The 26,235-nt window shown below is 51.9% G+C and overlaps 13 protein-coding genes across 13 annotated transcripts; 8 read left to right on the top strand and 5 right to left on the bottom strand.

The window, feature by feature from the left end:
• Positions 1 to 69: 69 nt before the first annotated feature.
• On the top strand, positions 70 to 1,817 carry BD324DRAFT_602984 (tRNA A64-2'-O-ribosylphosphate transferase). The gene is made up of 6 exons (XM_022013954.1): positions 70 to 231; positions 274 to 362; positions 399 to 463; positions 501 to 534; positions 581 to 760; positions 800 to 1,817. The coding sequence occupies exons 1-6, from the start codon at positions 90 to 92 to the stop codon at positions 1,781 to 1,783; spliced, it is 1,494 nt and encodes a 497-aa protein (XP_021869804.1). The 5' UTR covers positions 70 to 89; the 3' UTR covers positions 1,784 to 1,817.
• On the top strand, positions 1,818 to 3,088 carry BD324DRAFT_630931 (peroxisomal membrane protein 4). The gene is made up of 6 exons (XM_022016390.1): positions 1,818 to 1,973; positions 2,022 to 2,092; positions 2,144 to 2,189; positions 2,336 to 2,525; positions 2,601 to 2,868; positions 2,923 to 3,088. Exons 1-6 carry the CDS (start codon positions 1,945 to 1,947, stop codon positions 2,985 to 2,987), a joined length of 669 nt encoding a protein of 222 aa, XP_021869803.1. The 5' UTR covers positions 1,818 to 1,944; the 3' UTR covers positions 2,988 to 3,088.
• Positions 3,089 to 5,404, bottom strand: BD324DRAFT_630928 (hypothetical protein). The gene is made up of 5 exons (XM_022016389.1): positions 5,023 to 5,404; positions 4,856 to 4,964; positions 4,644 to 4,802; positions 3,188 to 4,595; positions 3,089 to 3,152 (listed from the first exon to the last, which is right to left on the bottom strand). The coding sequence occupies exons 1-5, from the start codon at positions 5,328 to 5,330 to the stop codon at positions 3,106 to 3,108; spliced, it is 2,031 nt and encodes a 676-aa protein (XP_021869802.1). The 5' UTR covers positions 5,331 to 5,404; the 3' UTR covers positions 3,089 to 3,105.
• A 110-nt stretch (positions 5,405 to 5,514) lies between these two features.
• On the top strand, positions 5,515 to 6,842 carry BD324DRAFT_630920 (histidine phosphatase superfamily). Its single transcript, XM_022016388.1, has 7 exons — positions 5,515 to 5,680; positions 5,740 to 5,759; positions 5,923 to 6,029; positions 6,086 to 6,195; positions 6,242 to 6,438; positions 6,484 to 6,539; positions 6,597 to 6,842. The coding sequence occupies exons 1-7, from the start codon at positions 5,622 to 5,624 to the stop codon at positions 6,726 to 6,728; spliced, it is 681 nt and encodes a 226-aa protein (XP_021869801.1). The 5' UTR covers positions 5,515 to 5,621; the 3' UTR covers positions 6,729 to 6,842.
• Positions 6,843 to 7,453: 611 nt separating this feature from the next.
• Positions 7,454 to 8,795, top strand: BD324DRAFT_630916 (hypothetical protein; the record flags this gene model as incomplete). The annotated part of the gene is made up of 1 exon (XM_022016387.1): positions 7,454 to 8,795. A coding segment is annotated over exon 1 (773 nt), but the record flags the coding sequence as incomplete, so codon positions are not given.
• A 130-nt stretch (positions 8,796 to 8,925) lies between these two features.
• Positions 8,926 to 10,760, top strand: BD324DRAFT_630914 (RNA polymerase II transcription factor). The gene is made up of 7 exons (XM_022016386.1): positions 8,926 to 9,047; positions 9,093 to 9,313; positions 9,350 to 9,895; positions 9,934 to 10,223; positions 10,279 to 10,381; positions 10,419 to 10,491; positions 10,534 to 10,760. Exons 1-7 carry the CDS (start codon positions 8,943 to 8,945, stop codon positions 10,636 to 10,638), a joined length of 1,443 nt encoding a protein of 480 aa, XP_021869799.1. The 5' UTR covers positions 8,926 to 8,942; the 3' UTR covers positions 10,639 to 10,760.
• Positions 10,761 to 10,787: 27 nt separating this feature from the next.
• BD324DRAFT_642861 (putative DNA helicase) lies at positions 10,788 to 13,639 on the top strand (the record flags this gene model as incomplete). Its single annotated transcript, XM_022017510.1, has 14 exons — positions 10,788 to 11,005; positions 11,047 to 11,112; positions 11,150 to 11,255; positions 11,298 to 11,368; positions 11,417 to 11,449; positions 11,491 to 11,767; positions 11,808 to 12,217; positions 12,260 to 12,311; positions 12,351 to 12,509; positions 12,544 to 12,809; positions 12,857 to 13,142; positions 13,190 to 13,303; positions 13,382 to 13,486; positions 13,526 to 13,639. The coding sequence occupies 14 exons, from the start codon at positions 10,788 to 10,790 to the stop codon at positions 13,637 to 13,639; spliced, it is 2,277 nt and encodes a 758-aa protein (XP_021869798.1).
• A 115-nt stretch (positions 13,640 to 13,754) lies between these two features.
• Positions 13,755 to 14,336, bottom strand: BD324DRAFT_652182 (hypothetical protein; the record flags this gene model as incomplete). Its single annotated transcript, XM_022018453.1, has 1 exon — positions 13,755 to 14,336. The coding sequence occupies one exon, from the start codon at positions 14,334 to 14,336 to the stop codon at positions 13,755 to 13,757; it is 582 nt and encodes a 193-aa protein (XP_021869797.1).
• A 471-nt stretch (positions 14,337 to 14,807) lies between these two features.
• On the bottom strand, positions 14,808 to 18,801 carry BD324DRAFT_630908 (hypothetical protein). The gene is made up of 13 exons (XM_022016385.1): positions 17,846 to 18,801; positions 17,619 to 17,806; positions 17,357 to 17,573; positions 17,227 to 17,317; positions 16,626 to 17,189; positions 15,932 to 16,585; positions 15,751 to 15,885; positions 15,690 to 15,704; positions 15,583 to 15,649; positions 15,441 to 15,532; positions 15,169 to 15,402; positions 15,077 to 15,129; positions 14,808 to 15,021 (listed from the first exon to the last, which is right to left on the bottom strand). Exons 1-13 carry the CDS (start codon positions 18,434 to 18,436, stop codon positions 14,836 to 14,838), a joined length of 3,087 nt encoding a protein of 1,028 aa, XP_021869796.1. The 5' UTR covers positions 18,437 to 18,801; the 3' UTR covers positions 14,808 to 14,835.
• Positions 18,802 to 18,959: 158 nt separating this feature from the next.
• Positions 18,960 to 20,772, top strand: BD324DRAFT_630903 (pyridoxal phosphate-dependent transferase). Its single transcript, XM_022016384.1, has 11 exons — positions 18,960 to 19,141; positions 19,202 to 19,430; positions 19,483 to 19,526; positions 19,574 to 19,633; positions 19,677 to 19,735; positions 19,775 to 19,998; positions 20,037 to 20,087; positions 20,134 to 20,191; positions 20,232 to 20,469; positions 20,526 to 20,703; positions 20,754 to 20,772. Exons 1-10 carry the CDS (start codon positions 18,993 to 18,995, stop codon positions 20,695 to 20,697), a joined length of 1,284 nt encoding a protein of 427 aa, XP_021869795.1. The 5' UTR covers positions 18,960 to 18,992; the 3' UTR covers positions 20,698 to 20,703; positions 20,754 to 20,772.
• A 108-nt stretch (positions 20,773 to 20,880) lies between these two features.
• Positions 20,881 to 22,399, bottom strand: BD324DRAFT_652179 (hypothetical protein; the record flags this gene model as incomplete). Its single annotated transcript, XM_022018452.1, has 3 exons — positions 20,881 to 21,949; positions 22,025 to 22,284; positions 22,328 to 22,399. The coding sequence occupies 3 exons, from the start codon at positions 22,397 to 22,399 to the stop codon at positions 20,881 to 20,883; spliced, it is 1,401 nt and encodes a 466-aa protein (XP_021869794.1).
• An 806-nt stretch (positions 22,400 to 23,205) lies between these two features.
• BD324DRAFT_581607 (hypothetical protein) lies at positions 23,206 to 24,710 on the top strand (the record flags this gene model as incomplete). The annotated part of the gene is made up of 2 exons (XM_022013515.1): positions 23,206 to 23,908; positions 23,962 to 24,710. The coding sequence occupies 2 exons, from the start codon at positions 23,206 to 23,208 to the stop codon at positions 24,708 to 24,710; spliced, it is 1,452 nt and encodes a 483-aa protein (XP_021869793.1).
• A 43-nt stretch (positions 24,711 to 24,753) lies between these two features.
• BD324DRAFT_630899 (hypothetical protein) lies at positions 24,754 to 25,844 on the bottom strand. Its single transcript, XM_022016383.1, has 4 exons — positions 25,478 to 25,844; positions 25,335 to 25,426; positions 25,051 to 25,256; positions 24,754 to 24,970 (listed from the first exon to the last, which is right to left on the bottom strand). Exons 1-4 carry the CDS (start codon positions 25,803 to 25,805, stop codon positions 24,799 to 24,801), a joined length of 798 nt encoding a protein of 265 aa, XP_021869792.1. The 5' UTR covers positions 25,806 to 25,844; the 3' UTR covers positions 24,754 to 24,798.
• Between the last annotated feature and the right edge of the window lie 391 nt (positions 25,845 to 26,235).

The following is a 26,235-nucleotide window of genomic DNA, read 5'->3' as shown; positions in this document are numbered from 1 at the left end:
AGATCGACCAGATCTCCGAGCCTATTCACTCGAAGAGCTTATTAGTGTAGTTATGAGTGTAGTGACTCTATGCCTTGTTGCGTGTCTTCATGTCAGAGACCGCTCGAGCTGCAAGATGCATACGCAGACACACAGCTCAACATGACTTGTTCAATCGGATTCACTCGATCGCTTCAGATCAGTCCTTTGTCAAAGAGGTAGCAGACCATTTTCAGCGATTCCCAGTGATACGTGAGTAATGCCAATCAGCCCAGACATTGACAGCTCATCTAGCCAATCAGCGATGTGGGAACTGGTACTGTGATCCATCGACTAGCTCTGATATCTATGCATACTTTAAAAGCACAGACGGACACACCTTGGTGAGCTGAGCGGTCGCATATCTGGACTCATGACAGAAATGGGATTTCAATTTAAGGAGGTCGAACCTTCCGTTTGCAGGGCACATACGGAATGCAGGAGGGTGGGTGTATTCAGTGGATCTCAGGACTGAAATTCAGGATCATTCTTGTCGATTCGACTCGTAGAGGCAAAGTATGTCATGTCATGATCTGATCGCCCCCAACTGACCAGTAATCAGAGAATGCCAGATGCGTTGTCCAAGACTGTACCCGCGTGGTGCACCGTGATCAACCGAGCCATTGCGTCAAAGTACGGCACGCCCTTGGAGCCGTCTCTTTTCCTCCCTCCAGCCATAGTATCAGCCTCTGAAAAGAGCCAGATCGAAGCGCTCATACCAACATGGGTAGAATCATTACTGGTGAGTCGGACGATGCGAGCTTCATGCTCACTTGGTCAGAGCTCATCCCTGACTCTGCCTGCACTCGATGAACCACTACGACCATTCTTCATACATCCATCTACGACCACGCTACCTGTCATTCCGCGTGATGCTGCGTATCTTCCGGTTATTTGCCTTTCTGCATCTCGATGGGTCGGATCGCATTCGGATGACATCCCAACATTTACCAGGATAGGTAAAGAAACGGTAGGATTCGAGTACGTTCCTGGAGCGGGAGACGATGATGAGCTATGGGCCAGAGGTCTCACGCCGAAGTTGTTCCACGAGCATCGGAACACACTGCTCAAGACGCCAAGGGATGAACTCTGTGGTGTGGTAGAGGAGCTGGTGATGGGCAAGCTTGTGGCAAGTACAGTCGACATCAACTTGTGCGAGAGCAGTCGATCGAGTATGATACTGGGATACCCTGCACCAGATTCACGGCTCGCGCTGGACCTCGGTCTTCCGCTGTGCAACTCCCAGTGGGAGTCACCAATGACAGAGGCGATCACAATATACGTTGTCCAGGTGGACAGGCTACCGAAGGAAATAGCCACTGTAGCTTCTCTCGACTCGTCAGGTCACAATCGCCTGGTGATCTTGTCTAATCCTCGTGGAGACGGCAAACGGTACCTTGAATCAATGTCAGCAGCCCTTGAAGCCATCCAGGGTCTGTTAGAGTGGCAACCGGTCATCATAGCACCCGGACACCAAACCCATATCGACGTCGCTGTAGCCTTTGCCGGCGATCAACGTCATGCAGACTCCTCCCAATCCACTTGGACACCGGTCAAAGATGAATGGATCTCTTCTCGCAAAGTCATTTTACCCCTTATCGTGGCGCTCGCATGCCGATTGGATCAGCGAAAGACCGATGAAGTAATCAATAAAGATACCATCGCGAGCCATGTACAGCGTTTGGTGACCTTGTGGCCTGATAGTAACCCTCCTCGAGCTGCGTTGAAGAGAGTCAATGAGGTATTGATGAGTGATCCGAGGTGAATATTGTATATTGTACGGCAATGCATGGGTGTGTTTGATAACCGGGTTTCTTCGAATTTGAGACCGTTTCTGCATCATTTCGACCTGTTGAAGTATACAGCGTTCGTCGTGGGCTACATGCATCAGATTCCAGCATAGACGCTCATCGACAGGTCAGCACCATGTCAGCTATTCAGCGATTCATCTCAAAGTGAGCATGTTTTTCAAGCCCTGTGTAGCTTGACTCACCTTTTTATAGCCCAGCAAATCATGACCTCTTGGCTATTCTCAAAGGCGCGAGAAATGGTCTCGTCTACGGGGTCAAGATACGTGAGCGAGGGTCACGAGGGAAAGGCTCGATCAGGCTGACGTCGATGCTAGGCTTCCCGCATGCTCTTGTGATGACTCTACTTTTCTCAAACAAATCGTACGTCGTAGTAGGCCGCCTTGCTTTCAGTCTCGGAGACCGCCCCATCACAACCTTCACTGGACCGCCCCCAACCCGCCTAGTGTCAAGCCGCTTTCTAGGCGCAGACCTCCACGGATCGCTGACGTTCTCTCAATTTACTGCAGATGGCCAGCCAAGATCCGCAATATATTCACTGCGACCCGCACCCATGCCCTGAACTTGGCAAAATTCGTAACGATTTACAAAGTCTTGCTACTGCTCCAGAAGAAGTTCAACGGTGGAAAGGAGCGAAATCTAGATACGTTCATAGCGGGTGGTCTAGGAGGATGGTGGGTATTTGGAGAGAGAACAGCGGTGAGTGAACGAGCCCAGCGAAACGCTCGGCCAGCTTGTTCGCACCAAGACTAGATCCTGATATCTCTACGCCAGATTAACGAACAGATCGTCCTCTACGTCATGTCTCGAGTGTTCCTCTCCTTCCTCCCACGTCTCTACAAAACTACGTCCACACCTCCTTCTTACCCTACTCAACCGCTGTACCCGCTGCCATCACTCACTTCGCCTGAAGGTAATCCCAGACCCATCCCACCTGCGCCGTTACCTTTCGCACTGGTCTCCGCACTCAGCTGGGCAGGGGTCATGTACATGTTTAGACATCGTGGAGAGAGGTTACAACCGGGAATGAGCAATTCCATGCGTGAGTGATATGTCGAGAGCGCAAGGTGTGACGTGTCCCTGATGGATGTTCCAGGGTATCTCTATCACGACTCGGAAGCCTGGTACGATCTGCGTACATTGCTCTGGCATAACAAGTAAAAAATCAGCCACTTATGGCTGATGGACCGTACACGTATCGTCGTCAATTCATGCGATCAGCACTTGCTATGTTGTAGTACAACTGTATCCTATGCAGGGTATCTTTTTATGATTCTCTTCAATTGACTAGATCTGGATGAGACCTCGTGAACCCTCGAACAGCATCTAAGGGATCAGCGTCATCGACTCAAACAACTTACGATCCACGTCTGTGAGACTTGCATCCTTCTTATCAAGGGATAAAAAGACCGTCTTCTTCGTCGTCTCTTCTCCCTTGTCGAATCGTTTCAGTGACACAAATTCTTTCGACGTCTTGGCGGAGATCTCCTCGATTGTGGGCTCGAAATTTGACCAGTCTTCCAGCTTCAGCAGAACATTCTCAGAGGATGTCGGTAGACCAGGAGTCGATGACGAGATGGACTCTGGTCCTGCGTATAACCAAGGAGTATCAAAATGGGACGAGTCAGCTGCACCTCCTCCAGACACTCCGGATCTAGCCAGATCTCCCAGGCTGGCGTAGAAGGTCGAGACTGCTTCGCTAGAGATTGATGGGGACTCGTCCGGCGACGTCAGGGCGAACAGTAGGATACCGTCACGGATAATCCACCATACAGTCTGACGACAATGATTCTTCGAAGTCGGATCTGCCCCGGCTCGTTCTTCGGTAGTCAAATCTAAATATACCGATCTAAACTCCCAACCCAGGTCAATCTCATGGGTTGACGCGGCTTCGAGATCTGGTAATAGGTCTGGTCGAGGACGAACTTCCAGACTAGCCCGAATGGGCGTCTCTATCGGGCTCAAGCTAGAGGACTCAGAGTCCTTCGGATCCGGGGCATCCGCACGAGGCGGTTCGTCGAATGTTGACGCACGCGAGGAGCTAGACGTGACGACGCTGGTTTTTGCGCCGGCTTTCGTCGTTTCTGTCGCATGCTCTTGTCCGCCTCCGAAGCGGAACAGGCTGCCCATATCCAAGCTCGGGGCGACCTTCAAGCTACCGACTGCATCCGTCAACCCGGCGAGACCCATAAATCCCCACTTGTCAGCTGTTCTATCAATCTCGCCAGATGACCCTGGAGGACCTTCGGAACGAGAAACACTGCGTAAAGATGACCTCGATGGCGAATCAGTATCCAAAGGCTTGGACGGCGAAGCAGTCAATCTTGATGGGGTAGTGGATCTTGAACCTCCCAGACCTGGGACCCAGGATAAAGTCCCCAAGCCTGACCAGCTAGACTTCCGATCGCCGACGGTCTTGATAGACGCTGGAGAAGACGGTATGGACCTTGTATGAGGATTCGATAGAGACATGGAGAGGATCTTGATGAGGTAGCGTAAGAGGGTTCCAGGACATGACTCGAGAGTGCATGTGCCCAAAGTAGATATGATGCCAAGGTTGGTGAGAGGGAGAGCAGAGGTGTTGGAGAGTGCCAAAAGGGCTCGTTGGATCTTTTGTGGCTGTGGTAGGCATTCGATCCCGGGCAGAGCTCGAGACAGGGGGTGCGAAGGTGAGACGTACGAAGCTTCATATTCGAATGTGAACGATGTCCAGAACTTTTCGAATGCGGAAGAGGATGTCGAGTCGGTCTCATATGTGCCATATAAGAGCTGTAAGGTGTGAGCAAGGATCACAACGCAAGAACAATCAAATCTCACCTCATACTCTGCAAAACCTCGCTTGAGACCTTGAAGGAGAAGCCGATCAGATAGTCCTTGAGCAGTCGGAGCAGGTTCATAGGTTTCCGACCCGGGTTTGGGATCATTCTTGGCAGCTTTGCTGGTCTCAAAGGAGACCCGAGTGGCCAGAGTAATGTTCTGCGAATTACAGTCAGCCGAACAACCAGCTAAACCATGTGTTCCTGACCTACAGCGTAGATGTAAATTTGCGGTTTCGGCGTGTAGACTATCATGCGGGATCGATGGGACCGAAAAGACCAAAAGTCACTCTCGTCTGGATCTTTCACGCCCGTCGCCATCCTGAGAAAAGAGGCGCATCATCAGGGGGCGAGTTCGACGGCTATCAAGCTTCGCTCACTCGGTGAACCCCATCAAACCTCTTACGAGCCCAATCTGCTTGAGCATCGTATCTCGACTGACGGATCCAGATTTGGCAGTGTAGAACAGGATCTGAGAGGCTTCCCGTAGATCATCTTGCAGCTCGATCTCTCTCGCGCTAGGCTGCTGATCATCGTGATCCGTCCCATCGCCTAGGTCGACTTGCCGTTCCTTGCCCTTGCCTTTATCCACCTTTTCTGACTTTGGCTTCTGATCGGCCTTGGATGGATCAAATATGGCGAAATGTGCCAATGATGGAGGTCTGGGTGGAGCCGGTGGAGGAACCATTCTGAAATGCAGGGGCTATACCTCCCCCCAGTAACAAGCCTAGACACGCTGTCACCTGTTGCTCAATGCTCATCTGCTCACCTGCCAAACGAGCGAGCTAGGGGACCTTTGATACTGAGGCGCGCGGAATCAAAATTTCCGGAATCGCGCCGGAATCTCCGATGACGCTTCTTAGACATCGAGTCGTGTTCAGATGTCAGTGGACGACAATATACATTCAACGAGCTCGGACGACTGGAGTTTGACCTATCTCATTGTGCCGCTCGATAAATCATCAGAGTTTGATCCGTCATGTCTGGCCCCACCGCCAAAAAGCTGTACCTCACACGGCACGCTCAAGCCGAGCACAAGTGAGTTTTATGCGCTGACTTGGAACGCTTGGAGAACTGAGGCTGACCGGGAGAAACAGCGTGGATGAAGACTGGAGCAGTGAGTCCTCGTTTCTAGCCCTCGATACACTTGCATCCCCTGAGCGCATCATGCCCGGCAGTCTGGAGAAAATGGCGGCAGTCACGGAAGGTCAGACGTCGAAGCACGTTTATCGCTTGATCGGATGGGCAGATTATGAGGTCTGACTGATGTCTTTGCCTAGTTGCCGACGCGCCTCTGACTCCACTTGGCCAAAATCAGTCTAAACGACTCAATGAGCTCTCGCAGGGCACCATACAGAAGACTGCCGACTTGCTCGTCTCTTCGCCCGTGAGATTGACGCAATGCTCAGAAAGCGACTGCATCACTGAATTCCTCACCGGCAGATGCGCAGACCGCTCGAGACATTACTTCTTGGCTACCCAGAACTCAAAACCCGTTTAGAAGCGGAAGGCAAGCCGGTCATCATCTTGGACATACTTCAAGAGGTCAACGCGTGGGTTCCGCCCAAACATCGACCTCGCTGAGACTTTCTATCACAGTTACCCATGTGATACTCCATCTCATCCCATATCTGCCATCACCGAATGGAGAGACGGACTCTTGTCCGGCTTTGACTTCTCATCCATCTCCCCAGATTACGCTAGCAAGAAGGGCATTTTTGACCCGGAGAGAGTCGTCGAGCGAGCTCGTGAGGTCAGACGGTGGTTGAGGGATAGACCAGAGCAGGACATTGTCGGTGAGTCCGAGACTGTGCCAAGACTGAGCGCTTACGCTCTGACAGTTGTTGCACATGGTGATATCCTCCGAAACATTGCAGATGGTAAACGGTCTGGAAGAGTGAGTCTCAACTCTCGTGCCATTCACGGCGCACTGACACTCCTCTGCTCCACCTAGCCCTGGGCCAATGCCGAAGTCAAAGTGTTCACCTTTGTTTCTGAATCCGATGAGGACGCTTCGCTTGTTGAGATTGGCGAAGTCGCGCCTGTGAATGCCTCCGAAGATCCGACTAGTAGCGGAGTGGCATGAGGTGCCCATGTCTTGACCGAGCCCAGCGGAAGCTTTAGCTCCCAGGGAGTGACGTTAGAACGGGCCGGGAGAGGAAGCCAAAAATGATACCATACATGCATGAGGTGATCGAATCCTAGATCCCACGAGCGGAAGGACCCTGAAGCGTGACTGGGCAAACGATGACTGCGGGACAGATCTGGTTTGCCTATCCCATGATTTCAAAACTCGATGGGAATTGAATCTGCCGAAAGACGTGTTCAGGGGATCGACTAGCTAAGCAGCAAAGTTGGACTGAACAGGCGGTCACAGAGGCTGAACGCTGCTGACTATAGCGTGCGTGTGGATCGGCGAATTAAAATATTGTGAATGGATAGGATCTACGTCATACAAAACCCCGTTATAACCGGACAATGCCATGCTCGCAATGTGGCTATTTTTGGAGCATTCAAGCGTAACCGGGCTTGCGGTGATCTCCATTACCTTTTTGTCTCTCAGGCGTCGTGCCGTTGCCCAGTGAGACGACGAGGGGGGCGTGGTAGCATACCAGATAGCCCACGGGGATATGCGTGACTAAAAGTGTCCGACGTACTTGGCTTCCTCGTTTTGAGAGAGAGACAGCGCGAGCGGAAAGAGAATCATTTTTCCCTTCAGCTAATGCACTTTGTTACAAACCTGCGGCGGGCGGGGTTCGAGTAAAGTTGCGCAGCTTTGCCTCTTCTGCCTGGACCCCCCTCCCCCTTCTCCCCGCACATTCCCCCCTCACACCCCGAAGTGTAATAATTATACAAACGTGTACATAATGCTAAGCGCAAACGCCATGACGTGACAGGTCAATGATTCAATGGACAAGTCAAGTCAGGTACCAGGACAACTTTCCAAGTCCTCGTGCATTCACCGTGACGTCGTTGAGGGCACGTTGGTTTGGAGCAAGCCCAGCCTATATATAGGAGGGCACTTCTGACGTCTCTCGTCCTCTTCTCTCCCTTACACATCCACTACTCACTTGCCACTCAAACCAAAGTTTGTACCACTACAACACAACAACCACATCATCATGGGTGTGAGTCCGGCTCACCCAACACACGTGCGACGAGACTGATTTACCTCTCCACTATAGCTCATGGACAAAGTCAAGCAGGGTGCGGAGCAGGTCATGAACAAGGTATGTGGCAGCATACTGCAGGAAGCTTCGCCGCCTCACCCCGTTAACTCTCCATACGACAGCACAACAACAACCAAGAAGGCCAATTTGACCAGTCAGGAAACCAGGGAGGATTCGGCGGCAACAACAACGACTCATACGGTCAAGGAGGCAATCAAGGAGGCTTTGGAGGCAACAACAACGACTCTTACGGACAGGGAGGTAACCAAGGAGGCTTTGGAGGCAACAATGACTCTTCCTTCGGTTCCGGAGGAGGCAACCAGGCGGGATTCGGAGGAAACGACAACAGTAATTCGTTCGGGTCTGGTAACGACAACTCTTTCGGATCCGGAGGCAACTCTGGCTTTGACTCTAGCAACCAATCTGGAGCTGGAGGATACGGAGGACAAGGACAAGACTCGTCCTTTGGTGCTGGAAACCAAGCAAGTGGATTCGACTCTTCCAACCAGGGCGGATTCGGTGGTAACCAGGACAGCTCCTTCGGTGGTAACCAAGGTGGTGACAACTTTGGATCCAACCAGGACAGCTCGTTCGGAGGTCAACAGGACAACTCGTTTGGAGGCCAGCAAGGCAACTCGTTTGGCGGAAACCAAGGCGGTGACAACTTCAACTCTAACCAGGACAACAATTACTAGTGTGCGTGATCGAGAGTCGTTTACGGTTCGGAAATTTGAGACGATCAGGTCGAACGAGAGGCGTTCAGCAGCAATGATATATGAAGGAGTATGTAACTGAATGAATGAATGAATGAATGATTGTGAAAGGGGTCCCAGGATATGGTCGTGCGCAAAGTAAAGCTGCAGTTACGACTAGAGAAATGATTGAAGACACTTCCAAAGCTGTCTGCTGCCTCCAATGTGCCTCCTTATGCACTCGAAGCTTTGACAAGGCCTTCTGTCTGACTCGAGTAGCCCAGCTTGGAGGTTCAAATAATGCTTGGACTTGAACGCGATGAAACAAACAGGACCAAAGGTATGAAAATAGGCGTGAAAATATAGGCGCCTTACTTCGACCTATGAGATTTTGTTGATCCATGTTGAATCCCTCGTTCATACCATCATATCACAACGATGAACGTCAACTTTAGAGATGCGCCGCCGACAATTCTGCACGTAGATGAGCAGGTCATTCGAGCAGGTAAAGGTATCTCAGACCTTTTTCCCAGTCCGTCAGTCGTAAGTCCTAACAGTCGCGCCCCCCCCCATGCTCACTTTTGTCAGACTATTCAAGCGCGTTACGCTGTTCCGCGGTCACACGGCAATGGCGATGTCAGTATGACAGATGGCCAGGGCGAAGGTTCTTCATCTTCTGCAAACTGGATCGTGGGACAGGGACTCGACGCGGCACAGTCAGAGCTCAGCTTTGAGGAGAAATGGGAAGTTAGATGGCCTTTCCGGTCTTCCAAACGGGCAGAAGATTGGGTCGGAAGAGAGTATATCTTGTAGGTACTCGACGGTCCTTTCAAGCTGACAGTGAGACAACACGTATTCACTCTTTTGGACATCAAAGTCTCCGCGAACCCTTCTCCACTCATGCTCATTCCTCCTTCCGATCTGTCTCTTGATGCCTCGGCACTCTACACTCAGCTAGCATTCGAAGAGCTTAATGTTCCTGGCTTGACAATCCTCTCTCTCCCGCTCGCATCCCTCTACGCACTCGGTGCACTTTCAGGCATCATCATACATATCGGTGCTGAGCAGAGCAATGTCTCGATAGTCACAGAGTCCATCGTCAGAGACGAGTGCACGACACGTATACCTATCGGTCTGACTCACTGTTTGGCGCATTTGGAACGACTGCTTTTGATCGATTTCGCGTTGGACAAGGAGCTCAGAATGGCGCGTGGGTCAGGAGATAGCGAGCCTTGGTCTGCGGGCGAGAAGGAACGCCTGGTCAAGGAGGTCATAACAGTTCTGTGGATGGAAAACGCGTCAGAGATTGAAGCCCCCACCTCGACTGGCGAGGTGATGCACAAAGTCCGAGAAGAAGCAGAGACCGACGATACATTTGACGTGGCAAAGAAGTAGGCGCCGAAGTTTGGCTCTGGGCTGACTCCTATAGACTCGTTGGAGATGCTGCACCGGCCCCTCAGCCAAAGAAGAAGGCTCCAGCTCCGACCGCAGGCGCTACCGATACCATCTCTATATCGATTCCGTCTTTCGCTGAGAAGACCATCACTATTGGACCGATAAGACACAAACTCTGTGAACCACTGTTGCGCGGTATCAATGGTCAAGAGAGCCTGTGGGAAGCTGTTGGGAGGGCTGTCGAGAGCCCAGGATTGATTCCTGCCGAGCGGATGGCGATTTGGGATGGGATCGGTGTGGTCGGCGAGATGGCCAAAATCAAGTGTCAGTGGGATCCCATCACTGCCAACATGGCTCTCTCTTCTGACCTGATCCTCAGCATTCGCACCGGCATTCGTGACCTATCTCTCACCGCTCCTGCTCTCCTCGGCGGAGATCCCATCGGATGTCCAGCCGGCCAAGGCGAGATTGTTGTCGATCCCGTGAGTTCATTTTAGGGAAGACTATGCTGACCGATAGCGACTACTTTGCCAATTTCAAAGGCAACAGTACAGATATGGCACCCTTCTTAGGCGGATCCATGGTCGCCAAGGTGAGTTTCATCCAGTTGGGCTCTCCGCTGAACCCCGCCCAGTATGCCTTTTCAGATTATGCCGGAAAGCACTGTATCACCAAAGTGGACTACAATGCAAAGGGTCCAGCTGCTATATATACTGCGGGCATCGGAGAAGAGCGGTAATGCATATACTATAGTGGTCTCAGTCGTATTCCAAATGCTGCAGAGACGTTCAGACGAGCAGCTGAAACATGGAGGATGTACGGGCATGTTTCAACCAAAATGATTATTCCGAAAATCCCAACGTTGTACATTATCCTAGCATACCCAACATGACAGCTGCGGTACTCATCCCCAGTCCACCAAGCACATCGCTCTTGACGGCTTTCATCACCCGTCATCAACATCTGCTGGCCTTGGAGCGAGCAGCGGAAGAGGAGCAGACTCGACTATTGAATTCGAACTGTAGTCCAAAGCTCCTGGAACAACGAGGTTTAGCCTTGGGCAGTCTCGGTGTAGCCAGTATCAGCGTGGGCCTCGGGGGGAAACAGTGAGAGTAGTGTGTCAAACTATCCAGCTGACTTGAGCTAGTCTCGTTGAGCTTTGCAGACCGCTGGCTTACCACACAGATGTCAACCTACCGCCTCACACTTTCAGGTGGGTACTGAGGTCTCCAGGACTGACTGGTCCGTAGAAACGGTGACCCCGTCCGGATTGAAACACATGTATCGAATCAAGGTAAAGGCAAGAAGAAGAAAGAAGAGGATGAAGACCAAGCTGTCGAGGGCATAGTCTACCGAGTCAGTCATGGAGCCGTTGCTCAATTCTGAAACCCCAAACAGGTATCACAGGAGAAGATTGTAGTCGCTGTGGATGGAGCGAAAGAGGTCGATCTTCCTGAACGTCTGAGACTGTGAGTGATCAGATCTTCCGCCTTCCTTCTTGGTCTAATGATGGTCAGGTTGAAGCTCGCCAATACAGTCACATTCGATAGGTGATTTCTCCTCAACAGGGGCTTCGCTGAGCCGATTTTAGGATGGACAAGACTATGCTGCGTTTGTCCAAAGCCATCATTCCTGATTCTTCGGTGCCCACGCCCGATACTCCAAATCTCTCCTTGATCGAGGTTTTACTCGGTATCGAAACGCCAAGATGGCTCAACTCGGTCCCTGAAACAATATCTTCCAAGGAAGCTGGCTCGCCATCGAACGATGTACAATGGCTCGGTACTGCTCTCAACGATAGTCAGAAAGAGGCGATTGAGTTTTGCCTCAAGGCGCAAGATCTGGCTTGTATCCACGGACCGCCAGGCGTAAGCGTCCGTCCCCGACTTTATCCTGATCGTCTTTTAGACTGGCAAGACGCATACGCTCATTGAACTCATATGTCAATTGCTCCTCCGACCGGCCGCTTCCAACACCCTTCAACCCCCTCGTATCCTGGTCACAACACCGTCCAACTTGGCTCTTGATAACCTCTTGCTCAGGCTACACGCTTTGTCAAAGACAGAGCCGTACGCCTCAATCTTCCCCTCTGGGTCTATCTTACGCCTCGGTCATCCGACGCGCGTGCACAAGGATCTGATCCGCGAGACGCTCGATTGGCGTTCTGTGAATGGAGATGAGGGTCAGCTGGTGGATGATGTGGGCAAAGACATACAGGGTCACTTGGGCGACTTGGCAAAGAAGAAGGGTGAGAAGGGGAGCGTGAAGGGAAAGGAGAGAGGGAAGAAATGGGAGGAAGTGAGGATACTTCGGAAAGAGTGAGCTAGTCAATCGACTACGCTTCAGCTGATCCTGAATAGATATCGACAGCGAGAAGCGAAAGTAGTCACGAACGTCGTGAAGGCCGCTAAAGTGGGTGGATGATCTAGACAATTCGCTCATCATTTCCAGGTGGTCCTCGCTACGTGCCACAGTGCCGGCTCTAGACAACTGAGCAACATGATGTTCGATGTCTGTATCGTTGACGAAGCCACTCAAGCCGTAGAGGCTGTCTGCTGGGTCCCGATTCTCAAATCGAAGAAACTTATCCTAGCTGGTGATCCGCAGCAGGTGAGAAATTCGACATGACTTGCCTGACTTTCAGCTCCCTCCGACCATCATGAGCAAAGCGGATGCCGTCAAATCGGCCTACAAGGATAAAACCGCAGAACCATCGATGGAGGGTCTGTCTTTGGACACCTCAGGGAATCGGCAGGACCCAGTGTCAGGAGAAGAGGTTACCAATGATTATCCGGGCAAAACAAAAGTTACATCGCTCATACCTCCACGCACTCTCGAAACAACTCTCTTCCAGCGCTTAGAATCTATCTACGGACCTGGCATCAAGCGTGTTCTGCAAGTCCAGTACCGGTGCGTCCCATGGCTTTTGCTCGTAGGGACTTACCTCGCGACTGTAGTATGAACGCTTCGATCGCCTCCTTCCCATCGGCAACGCTGTACGAAAACAACCTCGTCTCCGCGCCTTCCGTCGCTTCTCACCGTCTCCTCGACCTCCCTTCAATCCTGGATAGGACTAACGAGGATGCCAAGGAGACGCTGGAACCGCCAGTCGTCTTTTTTGATACCGCCGGATGTGAATTCTACGAGCGGAGTGAGGGAGAGGAAGGGGACAAGAGTACAGGCGAGGGGAGCAAGAGCAATGAGAACGAAGCGGAGATAGTTGTCAAGTGGGCTCGAAAGTTGGTGAGTGTCAGGAAGGCAATCCCTTGCGAAGGCCTGTTCACCTTCAGATCGACCTCGGCGTCACGCCTTCTGAGATCGCTGTCGTCACTCCATATCAAGCTCAAGTATCTCTGATCTCTTCTCTGCTGCACGGAGACTTTCCGGATATGACCATTGGCTCGGTTGATGGCTTACAAGGCCAAGAGCGAGAGTTAAGTCCGTCTACGGCTGGCCTTTCAGACAGCCTCTGACCTGTACAGGCTATCATCCTCACGTTAGTTCGTTCGAACAACACCGGTCAGGTTGGTTTCCTTTCAGAATACCGGCGCTTGAATGTGGCCATGACAAGAGCAAAGAGGCAGCTCGTGAGTATCAAATACCCCATACTCGTACTTAGGTTTCAGTGCGTCGTTGGCGACTCGTCGACAGTGGGCAAAGGCAGCAAGTATCTCAAAAACTGGATGGATTGGCTGGAAAACAACGCCGATGTGCGGTATGCTGGCGATGAGACGATATGATGTTTTGGTGCCAGGGTGAATTGCACTCGCAAGCGCATTCTGGGATCATCGTAAGAGCAACTCGTGCATCTATTACGGGACTACGCGGGACTCCGAAAGGGTCACGCGGTGACAATCACTGTCTTCCCATTACGGCCTCTCCCAAAACCTGCGAATAAAGGGCGAAGGAATCCTGACTGTTGTAGTCACTTGATTTGGTAAAGTCAAACAAGGTCAGCCAGCTTCGGTCAAAGCGATGCTCTGTCGGCAATCCGATAAGAATAGTCTTGGTCTTGCTCAAAGCGTCAAGCATCTCTGGATATCCGTCCTTCATCCATTGACTCTCGGCAGTTTCTTTCGCTTCCTCCCAATCTTCGTCTCCTGCTGTAGTGCCATCGACGAGATCTTGAAGGTATGCTGCCATTCTGAAAGCTGTACCCGAACACATGGGCGAGAAGAATGGCACGTTCGTGTCAATGTCTTGTTCCTTGTCTTCCTCGTCGAAAGCCTTCTCACTGAAAGCCACCTTGACATTTGAGATGACTTCTGTCTGACAGTCTTTCGAGAAGGAGAGCACTTTGTGCATGTGACAATCGCACGTATGATCACAGAGGTCCTCAAGCGATGTAAAGGCTTTGATACCTGCTGTCTTGGTACATGCCGAGCAGGATTGACAATCGAGTTCAAAACGCTCTTCGGGGGTCATCTCATCCGACATGGTGAATAAGGTTTTGTGCTGCGGGCTCGTCTCGGAGACTGGTCGTGGAAAGGTTTTATCGCTGTCTCTGGTGGAGGCGCAGAACGTTATATGAGGTATTGGAGTAGAAGAGACTGTGCATTAGAAGACCATGCCCGTATTTGTCTTCGTCGAGACGTTTCCTTCAAGTCACCAAGACTCCTTTGGAGGTCACAAACATGAAAGGGAAGTCAGTGCGGAGATCGTCAAACTGTCAAATAGGTCCCTGCATCGCATCGCATCGCATCGTATCGTATCGCATCGCCAGGCGACAGGTTGTCGACGTGAAGACCCTTCAGTTGGCCATCAATCCAATCAAGAAGTAAAAGGGCGGGGATGGGTGTGTCCAAATGTTACAGTGAAGATGATCAGCAAGACAATGATGGCATGAAATGACATAGTGATCCACAAGGTTGAGCAGAAGCCCCCTCCCCCCCCCCCCCCCCCCCTTTCTCCCCCAGCGCTCGCGCCTTCTCTCTTTCTACACCTCTTTGATGATTCGAATGACGGCTGAAAGACCTTTGAAAGCTCCTTTCTCGGTCAAGCCATAATCTTCCAGCGTCTTTCCTGCCCCATCCTTCCATTTACCGTCTTTCCAATCGACGAGACCGTACTGTAGCGTATTCTGGTTGGAAATGAGAGTGTCCATCATCTCGGCGCAAATTTGCTAAACACCCGTCAGAAAGATTCTAAAGTGGCAAGGCAGAGCGTTTTTGGCTCACTTTGGAATCGAGCATGATGTTGACCTCTTGGGAATGGAACCAGCTTTGCGAATCTAACATGGCTCAGTGATATCCTTGGAATCTTTGCTCACCTTGATTGCCATTCCCCAAGATAACCACCTGGTCATCGTACGCGGCGAATTTGATGTGACAATTTCGTTGCTTCACGACGGCGTTGAGGGGCCGAACTTGGTCTTTTCCAGTGTACCAGTACACTTTGAGATTCTCCGCTTTGCCTTCCTTGTTCAGAGCTTTGTACAATCGATCGACGACTTCTTCGTTCGTTCCACCCTGGAATGGGATGCTTTCGCCCTTGTCGTTGAAACCTGCAACGTCAGCTTGAGCCTTTGACTGTGGAACTCACCAAGATCAAGAAGCAGGACCACTTCGACACCTCTACGACAGGCTTGCTTGACGCCACGTACAATCGGCCTGGCGTTAAGCGTAGGGCTTTGACTGAGTGAGATGTAGGTGAGTATATCGTCTCGCCAGCAGCCATGACGTACATGAAAATCTTCTTCTTGGCGTACCGCATACCAGCGAGCCATGCAGCATTTTGAGGGTTTCTAATATCTGTCACAAGTCAGTGTAACTCAAAAGTTCAAGGTCTCACCATGGTGTCCTGGGACTGTGAAATGTCAGCTCGATCAAGCCTAGACACACGGTCCACTCACATCCATGTGGTTTCCGACAACACATGGCCACGGGGAACGGGTCATGAGGGGCGTGGACGACATGCGGTCTAAAATTATCCAACTCGTCTGAATCCTCGACCGTCGCCCAAGCTTCGCTGAGAACACCAGCAGCATCTGGTCAATTAGCGCTGTGTGCAAGACTGGCATCTGTCTGGCTCACTGAATTTCTTGGACAGTTTGAACATGCGTCGACTGCCGGTACCTTCTGGTTGTGCGTCTGTACTTGTTCGCCTCAGTGTATCGGGCCGAACCGGAACATCCCTCTCCCCCGTTGGGGTATCCACGACATCTAGCGGCACAGATTCCGTCTGGATAGTGTTCGCTGGACCCTTGTTACCGGGAATTTGGGCGGTAGGTGGTAAAGGCTGACCGATCTGATTTGTCGGTACACCGGCAGGCATGGGACCATTCATATCAGGTACGTCTTCATCCCCGCCATCACCGATCGGCATGCGCAGCGCTGAGTGTGTGGGTGTCTTGAGTATGGGATCCGGCAGATCCTTGTGACGTGGTCTTGGAGACGGTTGGGCTGAACCGACAGGGGAGTCGTAGATAGCGTGATTTTCTGCTGCGCCATTAGCCAGTTTGGTGTCAAGGAAGATAATATGTGGCTTCGGCTTGTCAAGATGCTCATCGGGTTGAGGGAAGACCAGTGGCGACGAACCCGGATCGGTAACGGCCGGTGGCATGGTTTTCGACTTTGGAGGCAGATCAGAAGTCAGGGTAGGTGTAGATGGCGCTTCGGACGGGTCGACATGGGCACCGATAGCAGTATTCCGTGCGGTGATCTCGGCAGTCTGATGATCACTAAAGTCTGGGACAGGGTCAGCCATCGTTGCTCTTGGTACACTTACGACCAGCTTTGAGGGTAGTATCCGTGGCACTCTGTCTCCTACTTGGAGCTCGGCTTGGTCCTCGAGAATTGCTCCTTGATCCTGCTCTACTGGCTGATCGACTGGCACCTCCCATCGCATTGGCCATACCTGTAGCCCAACGTTCTCTGAACTCTCGCAATTCGTGCATGGCCGTTTGGGCTCTGGCGTTGAGGTCCTCGCCAGGTTTCCAATCGGCCAAGCTCTGTCTCTGTTTCTCCATGGCTTGTCGGACAGCGTCTCGGAACCTCTCACGACCAGTCTCTTCACGTCCTGACTTTTCCTCGTCCAGAGCCAGCGTCTGTCTGCGGAGCAAGAGTCGAGCAGCCTTGGCAGCTTTGAGAATCTCGATATCATCAAAGTAGGGATTGTGATCGGCAAAGAGGTAGTGAACCTTTCCTTGGCTATCTCGCGGTGGCTGAAACGGTGTCGACATGCATGGCAGTGGCGGGTCCAGCTTGTTGTACCAAGAGTGAAGGGCGATTTCGTAAAAGGCATCTACGACCGGTCCCTCGAGGTGCGTCATAAGCTCCAGGTTGGGTCGATCTAGCAGGGTAAGCTGGGCAAGAATATCCTGCCTCACCTTGAATGTTGTTGCTGTTCAGCAGGGCAACCTTTCGGTCGACGATCAAGAATTTGGCATGGAACGTGCCCAGCAGGACTTTGTGAAAATTCTGATATTGTCAACGAACAACTTGCGCTGATCGACCCACAATGATCTCCAGATGCAGACCCTGTACCTCTTCCTTTGTCGGCAAATGTAATGGGGCCCATTTTTGAGGATCGACTGGGGCATGCGAATTCCAAAGCTGCTCCCAAGACCCTCTGTCATACATGATTTTCACAACCACTTTAGGACGGCCCTGTTTCACGACGAGGTCAGAGAGTTCTCGGAGGCAGCCTGAGATGGTAGTGACAGAGTTGGATGGTCTAAGTTATGTGAGCCAAGGTCAAAGGGGGGGACGATCAGCTCACTGCCAATAATTGGTAGCCAGGAACACCTCCTTTTCCGCCCTGATGATGACGTCTCGGTAATGCTGCATGATATCGGGGATGAGTGAAATGATAGAGATGGGCATGGTGGTTGTTGAACCGAGAAGGTCTGGCGGCACAAGTCCCGAGAGAGGGTCTCTTTCCAGAGTAGGGAGAAGGGACAGATACATCTGCTAGGTTAGTCTTGTCCTGATAAGAGGTCCGCCTACCTTCCAGAACAATTCGCTGACTTCTACACCTTCCCCCGGCTCGCCTTGCAACTTCCAACCGGCTTTCTTCCTCAACGCTTCGCCCTCGGCTGTCCACCTGGCCATTTCCTTCTGCGTCATACCTGAAATGACACTATGCTTGACTTTGAAACGCTTGATGAGTCTCATGATGGGATTGGCTTTGGGGAAAAGCGTGTCAATCGCTTGTCCTACCGAGTGGTCAGGGTGTTGCTGGAGGTGATGCGACAAGAGTGTACGGGAAGGCGTAGAGGGCCCAGCAACGGGTGTCGTGTCTTGAGGCTGAGATGGTTGAGGATAGGCGATACGAGTAGGACTGGCGGTATCTGGAGTGGTAGGACTAGACTGCGTCGGCAATGGTGCAGGGGCTGTCATCGCCTTGACCCTGTCTGGCTCCCTTGGAGCAGCACTGGGAGATTGATCCATATCGTGGTCGAGTATGATGGGTGCAGGAGATGCAGATAGACGTGGAGATGATTTTGGAGAAGGTCTCGGCGATGCTGAGCGTCGAGGTGAGGAGGATGGACCCGCATGGGTCGCATTTTCCTGTGCCATGTCTGAGCTTGGCATCATTTCCGAGACAAAGATGAGAGCAATCGGTGTGCTATTGGAATGCGATGATGGGGAAGATGTCGGTTGCTGAAAAGGCTGTGGACGAGTGCTGGCAGGGCGTGTAGAGTTGAGAGCACGAGTCAGTGGATGATCGTCTGAGGTATTATGATTGATGCGCAGCTGGAGGAGGAAGGCTGTCTATTATTGGCTATTACCGCTGTGACGCAGCGGGAATGTCTGGTTGAAAGGATCTGATCATGCCAAGGATATCAGCCGCCACGAACGCCGCAGAAGGACAGGTTGAATGGGTCTCTAAGAGTCTCCAAGATCTATCTGTGAAGCTGTCAACGTCTTGGTCGCGATCAGATATGGTGTATATATCACCATCTTCGTCGCATTTCAAGATGACGCAAGTAGTAAGGTCCCAACTATGATGAGCATGACGTGGCAGCCGAGCCCTATATTGATAAGAATACTTCCGCTCGCTGCACCCTCCACCGGCCCGGCTACATCTCCGGATGTTCGGACAACAGCGACGGATCGACGGAGCTCCTTTTGTCCATCTCCTCCAGATTACATGTCTAGAGTAGCATTGAACAGGCTCAGTCATTGCATACGATCAACCACATACCGAGACGCATACATCCTTAGAATCACCCGTCGATCACTGTCTATCACCATGTCTGCTCAACAGGAATTTCATCAAGCGCCTCACAAGCTCCTCGTGTGAGTTTCAAAAACCTCCGTGTGACATGTTTGTTCACTCAACCACCTATGTGTGTGCAGTATCCCAGGACCTATAGAATTCTCTGATCCTGTACTCGCTGCGAATGCTACACCGGGAACATCCCATGTATCACCTGCCTTCGCTCCGATCTTTGGGGACTGCTTGAGAATGTTGAAGCAGGTCTTGTACGCTGAGAAGGAGGGAAATCAACCTTTTCTCATCGCTGGAAGTGGAACCATGGGATGGGATCAAGTCGCAGCGAATTTGATGGAGCAAGGTGACGAGGCGGTGAGGTTTGAGGAGTGCCATGTGCGATGCATCAATTGATAGAGGAAACTAGGTGGTCCTCAACACTGGATACTTCGGAGCCGCATTTGCTGATTGGTGCGTCTTGGGTTTGCATGGGTCGAGTATCGCTGACATGTACCCAGTCTTGAGGCATACGGTGCCAAAGTCACCAAAGTGACAGCAGAGGTCGGCGGAGTGCCAAGGTCCGTCTCCTTGGTCTGTCGCCTGCCTCGCTGACCGATTCAGTGACGAGCAAATCGTCAAGGCCTTAGAATCCAAGCCAAAACTATTGACTATCACTCATGGTAAGCTACCGTTGAGGAACCTCGTCTGACCCACGTCAGTCGACACTTCCACTGGTGTTCTCTCTCCAGCTGCTCACATTACCTCGCTTGTTCAGAAACACTCTCCTTCAACGTTGATCGCTCTCGACGCAGTCTGCGCCGTCGCGTCTGAAGAGATCAGGTTTGACGATTGGGGTCTCGACGTCGTCATCTCGGCCACTCAAAAAGGTCTCGGAGCGCCTCCAGGTCTCAGTGTATTGATGGCTTCCAAGCGTGCCATGGAGGTGAGCTATAGTAACATGGAACATGCTCACCAGATCAGACGTTCCATAGCCGAAAGCAACCCGTCCTTGGATACTATCTCAACTGGAAGGTCAGTCCTGCCTCTGCTGCCTGCCTACAGCGCTGAATTAATCTAGAACTGGATCCCAATCATGCAAGGTTACGAGGCAGGCACCCCGAAATACTTTGCGACGCGTGGGTTTCACCTGAGCCACACTCTCTGACGTTCTTTCAGCCCCCGTCCAACTCATCTACGCCCTACACACCTCCCTTAAATCCATCACTTCAGGTCCTTCGTCTCTTGAAGAACGATTCGAGCAGCACAAACAGGCTTCAGCATATGTCAAGGACTCACTGGCAAAACTTGGGTTCGGATTCGTCCCGCTCGATCGAAAGATCGCCGCGAACGGGATGACAGCAGTCAAATATCCTAAAGGGTTCGCAGCGGCGGACATCTTGCCAAAGCTTGCCGAGTGAGCTAAAATCTCTCGAGTTTCTCGGCAAGCTCTCGCTGACAAGTGCTCTCCAGGAAAGATATCGTGGTGGCTGCTGGACTCCACAAGGCCATCGCTTCTGAATACTTCCGGATCGGGCACATGGGCATCACCGTGACTGATAAAGGTCGTGGAGATCTCGACAAGATCTTGAACGGAATTCAAGAGGTGCTCAAAGAGAGTGGAAAATCTGTCAGCTCGGCGTGAGTGTCGGTAAGTCGGGGGGTCTGGAGACAATGCCTTAGACTGACTTGAGTCTTCAGGCCCAGTCCAAAATTATAGAATCGCAAGTCGATGATGCATGTCGTCTTTGAGAAATTTTCCTACCTACTGGAGACTGGTCCTGCTGATGTATATACAAAGACCCAGCAGACCGTTTGCACCGTGTGCCTAACGCTCCATAGCTAGAACCTCACTTCGGCTCACATCTTCGGCATCGATTGGGCCGACTTCAACGCCAGCGCGCACCAGGAATTCTCGATCTTTTCTGCTCTGCCCAAGTATCTCAGCAAGTTGACGGCGATCTTGCAAGATTTTCCACTCCAGGTCCCGATAGACCTTCACTCGACGCAGGGCCTCAGAGGTCTCCTTCAAGTCGGCAGCTGGAAATCGTCCGTTTGGCAAAACTGCAGCGCGTGAAATGAGGTCCGGATCGTCCTCGAACGGTGTGTAGTCGAATTGCTGGAAGTACTCGTAATCCTCGTCCGTCCGGCTGTGCTCATGAAAGAAGCGCAGGGCCTTGTCTGAGAGTCTTCCGTCCATCACCAGGAACGCGTTTGGGGCACAAAGATTGGCGACATGCGCTGTCAGGGTCAATTGTTCGGGCGTTGTCAATTCGTGATGGTGATTCAGAGTCAAGGACCTCAACCTTCCCTTGAGTAGCGCTGTGGATGCTTTGAAAGCGGATGCGAAGGTTCCCGCCTGAACAAAACCATTAAGCTCGAGGCATTCAAGGCTCGGTGAATGGCGACTGACAGAGTCCAATAAGTCCAATACGTGGAAGACAGCCGACCAATCCAGTTCGATGCTGGAGGTCCCGTTGTCCAGCGCAAGACTCATCTCCGTCAAAAATCCCCCACATTTTGGTATGAAGGCCGACCAGCTCGCCGAAGACCAGTCAAAGGAGATGCCCAGACATCTGATTCCAATCAACGCAGCAGTGTCGATATTTTTTGGGAGCCAGTCGGGCGGTGAAGCGGCATGAGAGGTCAGAATGACGTTTGCGAGACTGTCGAGCGTGGTTTCTGGCTTGGTCGTTGGCTGATTGACTTCTCCCTGAGCGAATTCACCGACGATTGACTCGATCACAGCGAGATTATGACCTGAAGATGTCAAAGCCTTGAGTTCTGCGACATCCTCGACAAAGTAGTCGTACCGCGGCCAGACGATCCACTTCATTTTGCGACCCTCTTCCATGAACCAATGCGGCTGGTCCAAGTGATTGAGAGAGACGGAATCCCTGAAATCTCGCTTGATGACGACAGGTGAAGAGGTTGTCAAGTGGGAAGCGACCAATCGCCTGCCGTATACTCACTCCAGATTGGGATAGCAAGTCATGAATTGCTCCAATTTCGTCGTGATGACACTCTCCGAATCATCGTCGATGGGGACTTCTGTCACTTCGCGTACGAAGTCACAGATCTGATTCGATGGAGATTCGAATGGAGTCTCCTCCAGCGGTTCGTCCTTGCGCCAGCGGATGGTGGTATATCGCAGCCTCGCAATGATCCGCCAAGCAGCTTGCGAAGTCAAAGTGAGATGATTGATTGCCTCTGTGTCTCTCTCCAAGTCCAGCTGGTGAATGATCGTGGTGAGCAGTATCGGCATTGTCATGTACTCGACTAGAGGCTGAAGGGTGATGGGAAGATGGTGGTGGTGGTGGCTCTAAGCGATGGAGTGGTTTCGACATAGTGGACGGGCTGAACGCTCGACGTCGCGAAACGGGCGTGTAAGATCCTGCCGACGATGACCGTGGTCACTTGGAAGGAAGGTGGGGATGAGATTCAATGGTGAGTTGTGTGAAGGTTGAGTAGATTACATCGTCCAGGACGAGAGACAGGAATCTGAAACGCAAGGGGGGGGGGGGGGGGGAGGTTGAGTGGAATGTGGCAGCGCTGTGGCGGTCAATTCTGCCAAACTGGTCTCAAAGCGAGGGCGAGGCTCAAGTAAGGACACCAAAGGGCTAGAGTGTGACCTGTGTAGGTATTGAGCGCTCCGCATTGCCCTGAGCAAGGCCATCCAGCATTTCCTATATCGTACGCTATGAGAGGGGTGAGTGACTCTCACCCAAGGCGAGGGTGCCACACCCATGACGGGTGTCATTTTTGATTCCGCTAATGCAGATTGTCGATTAGAGAATTTTACTAATATCTCCCCGCGCGATTAATTCCTCAGCCATCTCTGTGCCAAATATCGAAATGTTGGTGTAGCATGGCCCAATCCTCGTTTCGAATGACGACGACAGAGCAGCCGCTCATCGACGAGGCAGCGAGTGATGGTCAGCGAGGACGTCTAGAGGAGGCTTAAGGAAGAGGTCATACAGTTAGTCGACAAACGCTTATGGTCCTAGGTCGATCGTAGGACCGGAGACTTTCCCGTACCTTACCTCTCAGGCGCCCGTACTCTCTCTCTCTCTCTCCATCTTCCACCATGTCACGCCCACCACTGCAACCACGGACATCGTCCTCTTCTTATCCTCGAGCTTCGCTCCCTCGTATGATCTTCTCACCGTTCATTCGCCTCTTTCGTCGTATAGCTCCGTCTGGTCTTCCAACTGCTCTCCCATCCATCTCGACACCCTTAGGTCCACCTTCCAGCCAAACGTCAAACTCCGTCCCTCTCCTCCTTCTCGTCACTTCGGCTCTCCAACGTCTGGATCTATCGACAGACCCAAGAAAGACGATACGGAAGATCTCCAAAGCCGATTTGACGCTCCCTCGACTCTTACCGTACATCTTCTTCGGCCTCGATGCCCTTTATTGTCTGTACATTATGCGGGTATCGATCCTCCTCAAACTCGCCATACCGACTCTCTACGCCCTTGCCATCTTACTGCCCTTCTCCTCTCAGCTCATATGGCCAGCTACACCCGTCTTGACCTGGGCATTGACATTTTTCACGGCGAGATTCATCCCTTCTTCCCATCGTCCAGAGATCCACGTCGCTCTCTTGCCTGCACTCGAAAGCGTCTTATACGGCGCCAATATTTCCGATCTTCAAACGAGGTATACAAACTCTTTCATGGATGTCATGGCTTGGATTCCTTATGGCGTTCTTCATTTCAGCTTGCCAATCATTGTCGCTTTGATTCTATGGGCAGTCGGACCGAAAGGCGCTCCTCAATACTGGGGCAAAGCATTTGGATGGATGAACCTCGTCGGGGTCTTGACTCAGATCTTGATCCCGTGTGCCGCCCCGTGTAAGTGTTGAAAATATATTTTACCTGTGAGGCTCGCTGACATCCCACGCTAGGGTACGAGATCATTCACGGCCTGACCCCTGCCAATTACGCCATGCCCGGTTCACCCGGTGGACTCTTACGTATCGATCGAGTTCTCCATACCTCGACCTATACCAATGCTTTCGGAGCTGCTCCGTTGGTCTTTGGAGCTTTTCCTTCTCTCCATTCCGGCTGTGCAGTCATGGAAGCTCTGTTCATGTCCCACTTTTTCCCTCGATTCAAGCCCGTCTACTGGGGTTATGTTGGTGTGCTGTGGTGGGCGACCATGTACCTCTCACATCACTACCTCATCGACTTGACAGCTGGAGCATGCCTTAGTGTGATCGTCTTCTACATCACGATGCCGCCTCAATTCAAGGATGTCGATCAGATCATTTGGTCCAGAGAACAAGGAGGCGCAGGAGTACCCATGTTCCAAGCTACGACTGGTCCAGATGCTGGACCTCTGGCAGTAGGTGGATCTAGTGGTCTGGAAGGGATGCAACATCGGGACGAGAGGCAGACAGCCAGTTTCGAAGCGAGATTGGAGAGGATAGAGAGGCATGAGGGTGGAGATGATAATGATGATGAAGGGGAGGAGGCGACGGAACGAGGTGATGGCGTTGAACCTGACGAGGAAGCTAGAGTGGAAGGAAAGGCTCAAGAAGGCGGTTCGGGCCATCCTGCGAGAGTGAAGCGAAATGTCAGTTGGGGCGAGACCAAAGTTTTGGGAGAAGAAGCTGGTCGTCGGAAGAATGAGAATGCAAGTGACGGAGTGTAGCGATGGTACGACATCGTATCAGTGTCAGAAAGGAAATGCAAGTATACTGAACGGCTGTATAATGCATGGGTGCGGACAACATGTCCCGCTAGTACAAGGAGTCATCCTCAAAGTCAAAGGACAATCCACTACTTGGCATTCTGCCGTATCCAGCTTTGGATGGCGAGTTGTTCCACACACTGATGATACCCATGGATCGAGCTCGACGGACCAGTTTACCGACTTGCTTTTGAGATTTCTTGGACAGCTGCGTTTCAGATCTTGGCGAGCGGGTCAGCGTGAATCCTCCATCTCCTGTCTCGCGCAGTCCTGGCCAAATGGCCGAACTGATCGCACTCACCTCGGTTTGATTCTGCCCATTGGATCCAAGAAGGCTTGAATCAATCTCGCATTGTACGTATGTTCTAATGGATGGGAGTTTGCCAATATGAATGGATCCCGTTGTCTTGCTTTGCCTTCTTGAGGTCCAAACAGAGGTGGTTTTCGTCTCGGTCGAAAGCTCCCAGGGAAAAGTCTCTCTCGTGTCAATTCGGACGGCGAGATGGTCTATCAAAGGAGGAGGGAAAGATCTCGAAATGAGCACAAGAACTGGCTGTACATCTGGGAGCATGGGGATGGACTCACCGCTCCAGGATGAAAGTTTGTCCTTCTTCCATCCGCTGCCGCACCCATATCTTTCAACATTGCCTCTGTCTGAGTCTGCGGTGTAGATCCATCTGAACGACAATCAATGACATGCAACTGGATGAATTCCAATTAAGACTCACTGGAAGACGACGAAGATGCAGCTTGAGAACCGAGAATGTTCGCTAATGATCCAGCAAATGATTCAAAGCCATTTGGCGGAGGCCGAGATGGGATGGAAGTCGATGAGAATGTCCTCAAACCTCCGATCATCATGACCGAGGAGAATGAGGAGCCTGATGCAGCTGACATGGCAGTGAGAGAGCTATAGGCTCTCGGTATGAGTCGTTGAGACATGGTTGGCCTTTGTTGGCTCAGCAGAGGCACAAAGTGACCAAAGAGCTTGAACAGTTGTTGTAGAATCGACTGCACCGGCAAGATGAACGATTTTGGACGGAAGCAAAATCTCATTTTGGTGGCGGAGAGTTCATTTGGAGCCGCTGGTGGTGGTGGTGGTGGTGGTGGTGGTGGTGGTGGTGGTGGTGGTGGTGGTGATGGTGGTGATCAGCAAGCAGTGAGTGGCAGGGCGAGGCGAGCGCAGATCAACCATGGAGGCGTGTCTCCTGCTCGCCGTTATGGCATATGGACCCGGGGGCAGACTTCTCACAAGATCTTCACTGCTACCAGCATCCGTTGAAAGGTCCGAAGCAGCGGAATCAAAGTGAGCAGTGCTTGAACGACCTGCCCTCCAGCATTCGCATAGCTGTACCTGACCTATAGAATCAAGGCATGAAGAAGGTCTGAGGATTTGCATCAGTATTGGACTCAAGACGCTTCAGATTGATCTCCCCACTTGTTGTCGAAAACCTCCCTCCCTGCCTCCCGCTCACTCACGGTTGCC

Source organism: Kockovaella imperatae (genome assembly GCF_002102565.1).
Source record: "Kockovaella imperatae strain NRRL Y-17943 chromosome Unknown BD324scaffold_10, whole genome shotgun sequence".
NCBI classification, from domain to species: domain Eukaryota; kingdom Fungi; phylum Basidiomycota; class Tremellomycetes; order Tremellales; family Cuniculitremaceae; genus Kockovaella; species Kockovaella imperatae.
The sequence above is the reverse complement of the archived record's forward strand: the minus strand, read 5'-3'. Positions and strand labels throughout refer to the sequence as shown.